The 11,948-nt window shown below is 38.2% G+C and overlaps 1 protein-coding gene across 1 annotated transcript in view; it reads right to left on the bottom strand.

Annotated features, from left to right (window-relative positions):
* The window catches only part of SLC45A4 (solute carrier family 45 member 4), a 37,115-nt gene extending 25,511 nt beyond the window's left edge, over positions 1-11,604 (bottom strand). The window contains exon 1 of the mRNA XM_009285067.2: positions 11,066-11,604. Coding sequence (XP_009283342.1) covers positions 11,066-11,309 — 244 coding nt within the window. The 5' untranslated portion in view covers positions 11,310-11,604. The remainder of the gene's footprint in view (positions 1-11,065) is intronic.
* Positions 11,605-11,948: the final 344 nt, after the last annotated feature.

The raw sequence follows: 11,948 nt of genomic DNA, 5'->3' as shown, positions 1-11,948 counted from the left end.
GTCGGGTTGATGGTTGGACTCAATGATCTTAGAGGTCTTTTCTAACCTTAATGATTCTATGATTCTGTGATTCTTTCTGCTCTCATTTAAAGTCAGTATAAAGTCAGCATCATTCAATTTATGTTGCAAAGGCATTAATATTAGTAATCTATCCCTTAGTGAAAAAAACCAAACCCTTCGAATAAGCAGTTCTTCTAAAAAGGCAGACATAGTGCAGAACGACTACAGAGGTGATAAACTGACACCGAAGTCTGGCAACCAGAAACCTATTTTTGTAAAGTTTTACGGAATAATGACTCAAGGGGAGAAAGAAGGAGCAGAGCACAGTGCGTCTGTTCTTCATTTCTATTGTAGCTCAGAACAGAACACCAGATCAGATGTTTCTGAGGCTGCAGCGGCATCCCATTGCTACATAAATTGTCTAATTCGCACCGGAGTATGATAAACAATCATTTTTAAGTCACCTGATGTAGTACACGTAAAACAGCAGGTATGCCTGTAATGACTCTTCCTTGCCAGAAAATGTCTGGCTTGGTAAGACAGTATGCCTGACTTTCCAAATCAGGCAAGGAAAACACAGTGACTGCTGCAACCGTATCCACTACAACTAATCTACCCTGGTGAACAATCATTTATCTGGACACCCGAGGCATTTTGTTGGGTTTAGATTTGTGAAGATTTCTCCTAGAGTGTCAATGTTTAATACTAATTTTAGAATATGTAGTTTAATATTAATTTTCCTGCCACCTACATGAATTCTGAAGTGTGTGAACTTGATCTCCATTCTCCAAAGAAATGCTTTAATTTCCAGAAGTGTCCAGATATAACATTTGTACACAACATTAAACACCTCCAGATCAAGAGCTCATTTAAAGCCAGAAGGAATTTGCAAATTAGCCTGGGGCCCCCAATTCTGATAGACTGAATTATTGAAAGACCATTGTTTACAGAGCAGCACAACTGATAAAAGGAGGAAATTCATGTTTTTAAACAGTCTATACATAAGACAACATAGAAATAATCCATCTCAGTCTATCACTTGAGTCAGAGAGAACATAAATTGGGATCCAGAGGAAGACAGAAATTCAAGGTTAAGATGACCTGAACAGAAAGCTATACAAAAATTTATTGACATAAGAGATTGCACTGCCTCATGGTGGGACACTTGCTAAAGACAAAACTGATACTGAGGCCAGGACCAGGCCATTGTAGGGACTGATACTTTCTATTCACTGTTCTCCATATCAAGACTTGTGTGGGAAAGTAGTCTTGCTCTGGAAGTGTGTTAAGGCTTCTTGGGCTGAGCGTGGAAGCTGCTTTTGAAGATTGCTTGTCACAGTAACATTTGTGTTTTGACATTACCTTATGGCTGCAGTTCTGGATTCCAGGTAATTCAGTATCTATTCGCAGAAAATTTACTTCCCTAAAATGGTTTTTACTTAGTGAAGTAATCTGGAGGTAGATGATGAAGTTGTGATTTCAGCATTTAACTACTCTACCTCCAAAGTTTAAGCTCATCTGACTTTCTCCAAAGTCTCCCTCCAGCTGCTATGCAAAATGTTGGTGGGATCACACAGAGGAGTGTCTGAGTGGTTTCAGCTGCCCAGTACCTGTGCCTATGCAAAACATCAGCTCTGTCCTCACACGGAGCACTCCTCACAGCCCAGTGAGATGGCATCTAGCTTTGCTGTAGAGCCATGTAATGCAGCAGTCACCATTCCCTATATATAATAGAAACTCAGACTCAAATCCTTCTGTTTACCTTCCCAAGAAAGTTTTTGCATCCAAATCTTTACTCTTCAGAAAGCCACATGGACACAGGGCATTTCAAGGTTGAAAAAAACTTCATAAAGCACCCACTTTACAAAGGGATTCAATATAAATAGGGACAGCTGAGAGATGCTACAGTGACAGCACAGTTATTTAGAAGACCTGCTTTCACGAATTTTTATGCTATTTTACACAAAGTGGAACAGTTTCCAAAGACTGCTACTGGAAGGGGGAAACGTTGTTTGCTAGACATCCTCCCCAGCAGTGGAAACAGGGATTACATGTTTTTCCCCGAAACGAGGAGTGACAATAAATAAAGGACTTGAATCTGTTCTCAGTTTCAAAGCACAAGTGAAATTACCTACCAGGTCTAGCAGCACTAAGTACTTTAGTGCTCTTGCCAGCCACTACCTGCCCATCACTGCCCCCAGCTAAAAGTCTTTCCTTCTCCTTCACTACCTACTCATCCTATTCTTCTTTGCAGAGTTTAGGCTTTCAGGTCATTCTGATTGTGGGCAAGTTATGCTTGCTTGTCTGATGAAACACTTTTAAATCCAGTTTATTTCTGTAGAAAAACAGGTCATATTCAGTTTACATGCTCTGCATCTATTACACTGCAAAAAATCCACCATGAGACTCCAACTGAAGATCGCCAAATGTTAATACAGTATATTGCTGGGTTTATCTATTTATGGAAGAATCTGCATCTGTGCTGCTTTGTACCCACTGTTACTCAAGACTTCAGAGAGGGGAATATATTTATGTAGTGACATGAGCTATTGGGGATTTACCCAAACCAACACAAATAAAATCTATGACCTGGTTTTTCCCTGTTTAGTTAAATGGACTTGTATTAAATTTTATCGTCAAACTGAATCAGCAGCTCAAAACTTTTCCAATAATTTCTTGCAAAATAGCCTGCAGGAAGCATATCTGAAACCTTCTCAACTGTTTGGTTAAAAGAGGATGATTAAAATCGAGTCCCAGAGGGTGCATCACAGAAATACTGTTGCAACAAGCACACAGGAGACTCAGAGGAGAATAGAGCTTAAGGGGCTGCAGCTTTGACAATGCTCTTGAAGCAAGCTTTATTAAAACATTACATGATTTGGCAACAGCCTGCTGACATTCTTTTCATTTAAAAAGTGGCCTTAATTTTATTTCCTTGAAAAGTAAGACTCCTGTACATTAAGGAGTTCTCAGCCATTCCCTTTTCATAACCTGTTTCACAATCCACATTCAATAGAAAACCATTGATTTGAGTCTTTGCCTTGCAAGTTTCAAAAGCTGGGTACCTGAATCTCAGTTCTGCATCTGCAAGTCTCCGCCACCAGAACCCCATCCAAAGAGCTGAAAGGTTTCTTTTTACAGTAAAGAACAGGCAATTGCCTGCTGGAAAATTGCCCTGGTGGCAATTACTTTGTAATAAAGAGCATGGAAGCACTATCAAGTTTCATCTGTTATCGCTATGGCAAATTACATCTCGGTCAGAGGTGAGGGTCAAACTCAAATTCTGAACTGAAAACTGAAACTCAGACAGCCATTATGTGTGCACGTACATTCACAGGTTCACCTGACATCTTGCTCTCCTAGAGGGTGTTCAGACAGAATTATATAAAGGTGTGGGCTTTGTAAATTTGGCTGAGAGCATATGTGCATGGAAAGCAGATTAAGAGGTTGTGTAAAGCTGCATGTTTAAGACCACTACATTTTAGCACACTTTCAGAAGGCCAAAGTCTGACCCCTACTTCTCCCATCCTTTCCCCACTACCCACAGGAAATCATCGTAAGGGAGCACTAAAAATACAGGGATCCTGCAGTTCCTTGAGTTCTATACACGTCCCTTTCTACTCCAGGGCTGCCCTTAAAAGCAGAAGAAAACCTATAGGCTTGTCATGGCTATAGCAACAAGGCGGGTCCAATATGTGCGAGGGAAGAATTGCAAGACAATTCAGTAACCCAGTGTAAAAGTAGTAAAAAGCACATTTACAATAGACTGAAAGAAAATTTTAAAACTATTGGCTGATATGCAAATTAAAAACACAAAAATGTGCTTATAAGTTAATATAGTCCCAAAACCAGTTCAGCACTATTAGCCTGTAGCATTGTTATTAACTGGTCCTTATTTCTGCTGCTTTACTAGCTCACCTTGGGGCAGGAGAGAACAAGAGATTTGGGAAAGATGGGGAACAGATGCCAAAGTACTCCTAAGTCATTCCAAAAAGTTTAGTCTCTGTTAAACCTTGGCTACTCAAGATAAAAAGGAGGCAGCATGCTGGACAGGAAAGATTTACTGGTAGAAAGAAGCATCTACATAAGGGTAGAGATGTCCATTTCCTTCTTAGGGAGTGATTATTTTTGGAGGCCTCAAGCTCTTTCCACAAATCACAGACTAAAATGTCTATTGCTGCAGGAAAAAAAAAGGATTTGAAAAACAGATGACAACAAAATTAAAAATTGCTTTTAAACCTCCATCCTTATATAAGAGCTGACAGTCTGCATTTTTACATAGTTTGCTTTGTCTTGCAGCATGCTTTTTCTATTGGTCCACAGTTCACAGACCTATTAGCGTCTCTTGCGTGTCACATATGGTCACTCGCACTAACCTCAGATCACACAAGCTCTCAAAAGGAAAACTTCTGAGGATTCAAAGAAGTGTTCTCACACACAATTTTTGCTGCGAACACTCTTTATGCTAGGGGGGAAAAAAGTATTAACATTCCCACAGTACACAATTAAAAGATCACAGATTTTTGTTAAAGATTTGGAATGGGAGAAAACAGCACCAGAGCAAGTTTGAGACTTATTTTAGAAGCAGCTTCTTTGGCAGACCTTATTCAACAAAAAAAAAAGGGAACAAAGAGTTACCTACTGCTAAGTAATAGGCAACATGTTTCATGTTATGGGAGAAGCCTCTGAATTCCTTCGCACTCAACTTCCCTTTCCTAGTAAGGCTATTCATCCTAAGTCACACAGCCTGGACAATCCTAAAGCCAGCATGAATCCTCATGTTACCCCAGCTGAAAATCTGCCAAGTGTTATCAGTTGTGCCTCTGAAGGCCAGATTCAGTGTTAAAGAAAAACAGAACACTGATATAAAAAAGCAAAGTAAGTAACAGTTATTGCACAACTGCCAGACCACATGGCATTTGCCTTGATATGAAAATAAAGCGTGTGCTCCTACTACCCCCAGGATTAAAAATCTTAATACTTGCATAGCACCTTTCTTTTAAAGGCACCTTAAACATATCCTTAACCAAACCTTCCACTAAGGACTACATGTGTTCAAAAACTGTGCTGCTATTGATTTGAGGTCTAAAGATATTTTATGTAAGAGCACAGCCATACATGATATGAAAGCCTTATTGACTTGCTTGTTGGTTAAAAAGAAGTACAGTAAAATTAGTCTTGCACAACCCCTAAGTGGGCATAAAATTAGTCAATAAGTAAAAAATGATGGGTGGGGAGGTTTTATAGGGCAATTAACATGTGCCTCAGGCACAATATTTGCAGTTTTATACATTCCACCACTTGATATCTGAATACAAACTTTACATGACCTTAAAGACTAACTTCAAAGCTAACAAGGCTGAAAAACGTATTTAATTGTGTTCATTATTCTAGGTTTTCTGGATCCACTGTAAATTCAATTCTTGTCCTTAGGTTAGCCGTGTTACAGTCCCCTCTTGGGACAGGTCAGCTCTCAAGCCATCGATTCTTCCAAGGAGGAATTCAGATCCTGCAATTCACTCTCAGCATCAAATGCAGCTATGCCTGGGAGCCCAGATGCAGCTGGATTGTACAGGAATTTAACTTTGAGAGTCAAAGAGCAGGTTATAGCAACTCAAACAGTTTCTTCCTGGTAAGACAAGGTAAGGTAAGGCACAGCTCAAATGGTAAGATGCAGCTTTGTAGAAAGACAGTTATAAATACATATAACCTTAACATAAATCTAACCTCTGGTAGAGATGAGGAATAAACTTGACTACTTGAGCTGAGATGAAATAAAGTGTCAGTGCTGCTTTATGTTGAAGAGCTTCCTCCATCTGCAAGACTTTTTCCAGCCAGTCAGCCTTTTTTCACTTGAATTATAGGCAGCCTCTAAAAGCTCATCCAATCCCTTTGTTCCCTTCTCCCCCACCAGATCTTTAAGGTTTTTAGATTTCCTTTGATCTCAGGCTTAGCCTTAGGAAGACTATCCCTTTCCACACTGAATTGAGTCAGCAATTGATACCTTAACTCCTTTGGAGAAACATACCTAAAAAGCTAACTTACCTGTAACATTTCATGCTTGGTTTCGAAGTACATCTCCATAATCTCCTCTTTACCTACATGCATTCTTCTCAGGCAGGTATCAACACTAAATTTCAAAGGGGAGATGCACTACTTCATACTAAAAGTTCACCCCGTAATATTAAATCTCTTCAGCATGACGACTTCTCAGCTACCACTTCGAGATTTCTCAGAATCGGTGTGAGTTATCACTTAACACACTTTTTCCATACTGCCAATTTCACATGAACTAGATTTCAAGACCCTTTAAGCATGGTCTGCTAAGCTTTAGTCTGGAAGAATTTTGAATGTTAGGTAATTTTTTTCTGAGATACTATGTCTAAATGCTTTAACTGAGAAATGACAGCCCAAACCCCCAAACAGCTTTTCTACATGTATGAGACATGAGCGACTACAGTATTTTGCTGATTCAAAAGCATTTAATGAGAAATAATTTCTTTTCCAAACAAAAATAACCTATGGTATTCTGTTCTGCTTAGCTCAGCCTTTCTCTTTATTAAAATCCATTAATCAGCACTGAAATACGCAGTTTCCAGAAATGCTATTCCTTAGTGTTATTGCCTAAAAAGAACACCATGCTCAGGGTTAAGCGTAAAACGACCAACTTCAATATTTAATGCTAGACTAGCTAATGTTTACTACAAGAGCCCATTAACTCTCACAGCAAAACAAAGTAATGCCACAGATAGGCACTCAGATATGAAATGCATAAAAATCAAGGCCATTCCTGTACCATACCAGAGAAACAACCCTAAATTTAAGTGACATTACAAAGGTAAGCAGCACATGTAAACTGTTCATGTTTTTCCTTATGTAAGTGTACATAGTTTCTTTTTAAAAGCACTAGTGTAATACATTTAATTTATGCAGAGGAATGAGGAACAGTTCTGGTGCTGACAGTCACTTCTGTGCCTATTAACTATTCATAAAACTCAATAGCATTGGAAAGAGCCTTTGAAGCAACAGTAAAAGCTTGGCAAAGCTTTTATCATATTAAATATAAAATGTGAAACTTCATGTTTACTGCTACCACTACTCATTAGTCAGAGTTTCAGCAAGTTTTTCATGCTGAAAGCAGCAGCCACCTCAAGTCACGGAATACAGATTTTTTTTTTTCAGAATACAGATTTTTTTTTTCTCCTGTAGTCCTAATGAAACAGGTACATGGATCCCACTTTTCAGAAGAACTGAAATGGATTTACTGGTTGCATTACCACCCAAATTGTGCTTGAATTACAACTGAAATAATCTGAAATTACCCAATTATGTTATTTATTAATGGTTTAAAGTGTTGTTAACAGAAGCCATGTATTGTGATTTCACTTAACAAGTTTCTTCAAAAAGCTAACAGTTTCTCTAAGTTTACACCATACCAGTCATTAGTTTCCCCTCACTTTTATTCACTCAAAATCCCTTGCAAAATAATTTCTAAAATGTATCCAAATTTTCCATGAACTGTTATGAACTGGAAGTAGATTTAGAGATTTAATCCTTAGAAGCCAAGTTTAACGATGGAAGAAAACACACTGTCATTTATAAACAATAGCAGGGATTGTAATTCCCTCTCACAGATAAGCAGCATTAAGTACCAGATGTTTCAGAAGACAAAGGCCTCATCCTGCTCCTATGGAGTTTATAGTATGTGGCTGAAATGTGACAGGGGAAGCAAACAGTAGCGTTAATGCACAGAACATACTCAATAGTAACAAGAAATCACTCCGTTTCTCAAAAATCTCGGACTGATGAATAAGTAAACCTAGAGTGCTGAAGGCGCTGACAGTTTATTTTCTAGTAAAGTTTTAACACTGGCTGGGAGGAACTGCTGATTGAACGGGTCTCTAAAAAAGGTTAATGAAGATTTCTAGAGATCAAAACTTGTGAAAGTGCCAGCTAATATAATTTCATCTGGAGTCAGTCTGCCACATCTCATATTTGGCATATTTTTATATCCTCCAAATTCTTCTGAACAAGTTAGCTCCTTCATTTTGAATTCTTAAGCTGCAGATAGCAAGAAATCAAAGAGCAAGTCAGAATAAAAAAACCCATGTAATATATATTTGGCTTGTTCTTGTTGCTAAGCTACTAAAGCCCAGTTATGACTACAAGGCTGTTACAGATTTGTAGCTGCATTTCTGACAAGGCAATGTAACATCAATCTAAGCAGAGCAATAAAGACAAAGATTAAAGTCACAAATCAGAACTTATTTCAGTAGGGGTACAGCAACTCGGATGCTTCCAGACCTTTCCAATTCACAGTATCCATCGATGCAAGCAGCTCTCACTGCTGCCTTTAGTTCTTTTGTTAAGAATTCAAAACTTCAGGAAATTTAAACACATCAAGAATTCAACCACTGTTGAATTGCAAAGGGACTATCCAAAGGACTATCTCTTGCAGTTGGTGAAATCTCGTGGCTTACAGAACAAGTAGGACAGGTCATTGATCTGCCAAATCATAACTACACCTCTGATCCAGGGTACACAAACAGCTAGGAAAGTCAGATACCTGCAAGCAGAAAGTATGTAACATCATACTAACATGCCTAAGGTTTTAATGGTTGTATCAGATAAGAATCTCAGATTATTTTAGTGACTAAAGTTTTCTCTGAGATATAGAACACAAGCACACACAATAAAGCTTGATTGTTAATACTCAACATGCATCTAAGGAATGGTCTTTTCTGCATACCCAAAAGGCTTCTGGTTCTTCAATTTATTATAAGCAAAGTTAGTTGGTTAAGTCACCACACTTCCCCAGGTGCCACTTCTCAAAAATAGTTTCTCAAGCCAATTTAATCTCACAGAAGACAACTGAATGTTGCTTTTACCAAAACAAGAAGCAAAGGGAATATTACAGCAATATTACAGCAGTTTGACAGCTATATGCAACCCCTTCCAGTGAGGAATAAATATAGCTCATGTTGAGGCAGACAGATGTTGAGGTTGATAAAGGTAAGCAGAACAACGTAAGAAGTAATTACCAAACAGGCTAGATAAGTCACCCGTGAATAACTTAACCCTTCAGTGAATCCAACATTGTTTATTCTCCTGCTGAGGGAACATGAGCCAGAGCACGAAAGATTTCAATTAGTTCCCGAAGCACTAACATTTGTAACCAACTACACCTCCATTTCTTATCTATACAGCATGGATCATCACCATTGCATCCCCACAGTCTTTTGCACTGCTTTGTCGATTTGCCAGCTTTTCTAGAAGTGAGAGCTCTTTTCTTCCCTTCCCCTCAAATCCCAGTGCTATTTTGGTCACTGGGGTTAGGGAAGGAAGGGAAGAGATATTTCTCAATTATCTGGAGGAAACAGATCTGCTAGAAGAGCTCACAAAAGAAATGTAAACTAGTAGACTGGTCAGTAATTAAGAGGATGGCTTATTTATACTGTCTGACCTTACTCTATGGTAAGGTAAAATAAGCTTGGCCAGCTATACATTTTAAACAGCCAAGTGCCAGCCCAAACCCAAAAGCGAACAGAAAAGTACAGGTCACTTACAAAACTGGGGGTCTTCTCCATGCAAAGCAGGATGCAAGTTTTTGCATTCATGGTAGAGAGTAATTGAACCAACACTGCTAGTACAAATTACTTAAGTCTAAATCCCAACTTACCCATAAGACAAAACCTCAAACGAAGTTACAGACATTATAAACATTCCTAGATGAAGTTGCATGTGTTTTGTTCAGCAGGTCGGGTTGATCAGAAACCTCTTATTTGAGGAACACTTACAGTCTATTTTAACTATGCCACCAATAGATCCAAAAAGGACATTTGATAAGCTCTGAAAATGAAAGTTTTCGTGAAAACTTGAGGCATAGCTCATCAGCATCTCACATGCACTAACTGCACTGATTATTGACCCCTCTGTTGATCCAAAATAAACCGACTAGTAATTTCTATGAAAACACTTTTAACTGCAGGAAGACTGCACAAAAGAATTTGTACATTGCATGCTCACAAGTTCAATCTCTTATGCCCTTTTGTCATATCACAAAAACAGATGTTTCATTTGAGATGCTAACCTTGAAATTTTTAAACAACATTGTAAATAGTATTCAATGAACATCATTTTAGAGAGTTGGTTGAGTGCTTCTGTTTGGCCACAACTGAGCATGCTGTAAGGTACAACTGCATGTATAAGCCAAAGCAAACATATAATATGCATACATTTATACATACACTTATACAGTGCACACACATGGTTGATTTATTCACTCATGGAAGCACACTCAGTCCAGTACTTCTGTTCAGTTTCATGTAATGTTTTCTGATATCTGATACAGAACATGATTTTCTGGATGTGATAAAGGTAATACCAGATACTGTTAATACTGTAAGCAGTTTACTGGAAACCTAGTTACAGTACTCACCACAAAATTTAACACTGTCTACTCCTATTCTAAACCCCATTACCCCCCTATCATTATCTAAAGCTATTGGTATCATGGTTTATTCATATGTATTCACATGTTATGAACTAGACAGATTAATCACATAAAACAAGACTCACTAGTAGTTTGAAATAAATGCAATATTTCACTAGTAGTTGGAAAAGACAATTTATCTAACTTTTTATTCTAAAGTACTGTAACCTGAAGCATTTCTCCATATATGAAAAAAACTTCATTGCAATCCTTTATACTCTAATGTTGTTTCTAGTTTCTAGGGCACTTACCTTTTAATAAAGAATTTTAGAAGCTTTTGAGGTTGCTAGCTTTATATGGGAACTCAAAACTTAAATCAGGTTAAAATTTTTACAGAGGGAAGCAGTCTTAAACAGAAGATGTATGCACATAGAAATCCTCCCCGCTTAAACATGGTCACACAACTGAATCTGTGGCACAGCCACAAGGACAAAAAAACAAAGTCCTTTTTACCTCTGTAAAGGTTTTACCTTTGTATTTTTAGTTGGCAGACCCCACTTCCCTCTTCCTCTGACTTCAATCAATGCAAAAAGATATAGAAAGTTTCGATTAACAGAAATGAGAATTACTTACCAATTTGTAACAATACGGGTGTTACCAAAGCTGTCTCCATGGCATAACAAAATTCCCTGCCAAACATTACTGCACCATGCATCACCCACAGGCGTATTGGTATCCGGTCTATGGATCCTTCACTAATGGTCTCCTCCCTACTTTCATTCTCCTTGTTTTCTGGTTTCTGAAGCTGTGCCACAGGTAGATCTTGAACTTGCATAGATTCCGAGTCAGCATTCTGGGGAGCCATTTTCATTACCATAAAAAATATATATATTTGTTATAGCTATATAAATAATACTACCATAACTCCACAAACAAGTTAGCGTGTCTTCTCTTTCAGCTTCTGTTCCTCAGGCAAGTAATGCTTATATTCCTCTTGTACAAACAGGTATCTTGCAACTTCTTGTATAGATATGAGACATTAAGAACGAAAAGCTATTTGGTAGGAATTTCAACATATGGCTTGCTGGTTTACTGTGAGTTAGAGTTAAAAATCCATAATTGCCATTCAGTTAATACCAGTTTCATAATTATTATTGAAGAAGTGCTGATGTTGTTATTCTTGCTACAGAGAGGTGGAAAGGCGACACAAAGAGGTGCTCCACTGTTAATCCCCATCGAGTGGCTGATTAATCTGCAACAAAAAGCAAGCATTTGAAAATTTCAATAGCATTTTTCAGGATATTGTGCCCCCCCTTAACTATATACCCTATTTCCTGCTTAATGCTTTCCATTGTCCTTGCCTGGTGTAGGGTCTTTTATTCCACATTCCCTCCTACCCCTGGACTTTCCATTGAAATGCAGTTACTCCTCATATTTAAATGATGTTAACTGTACTCGTAAGTTCCTCCACTTTGTGCTCCTACACGAAGCCACAGAAGACTATCACTGTATTTGT

Source organism: Aptenodytes forsteri, unplaced genomic scaffold (assembly GCF_000699145.1).
Source record: "Aptenodytes forsteri isolate BGI_AS27 unplaced genomic scaffold, ASM69914v1 Scaffold182, whole genome shotgun sequence".
NCBI classification, from domain to species: Eukaryota; Metazoa; Chordata; class Aves; order Sphenisciformes; family Spheniscidae; genus Aptenodytes; species Aptenodytes forsteri.
This window is presented reverse-complemented; position numbering and strand designations above follow the sequence as displayed.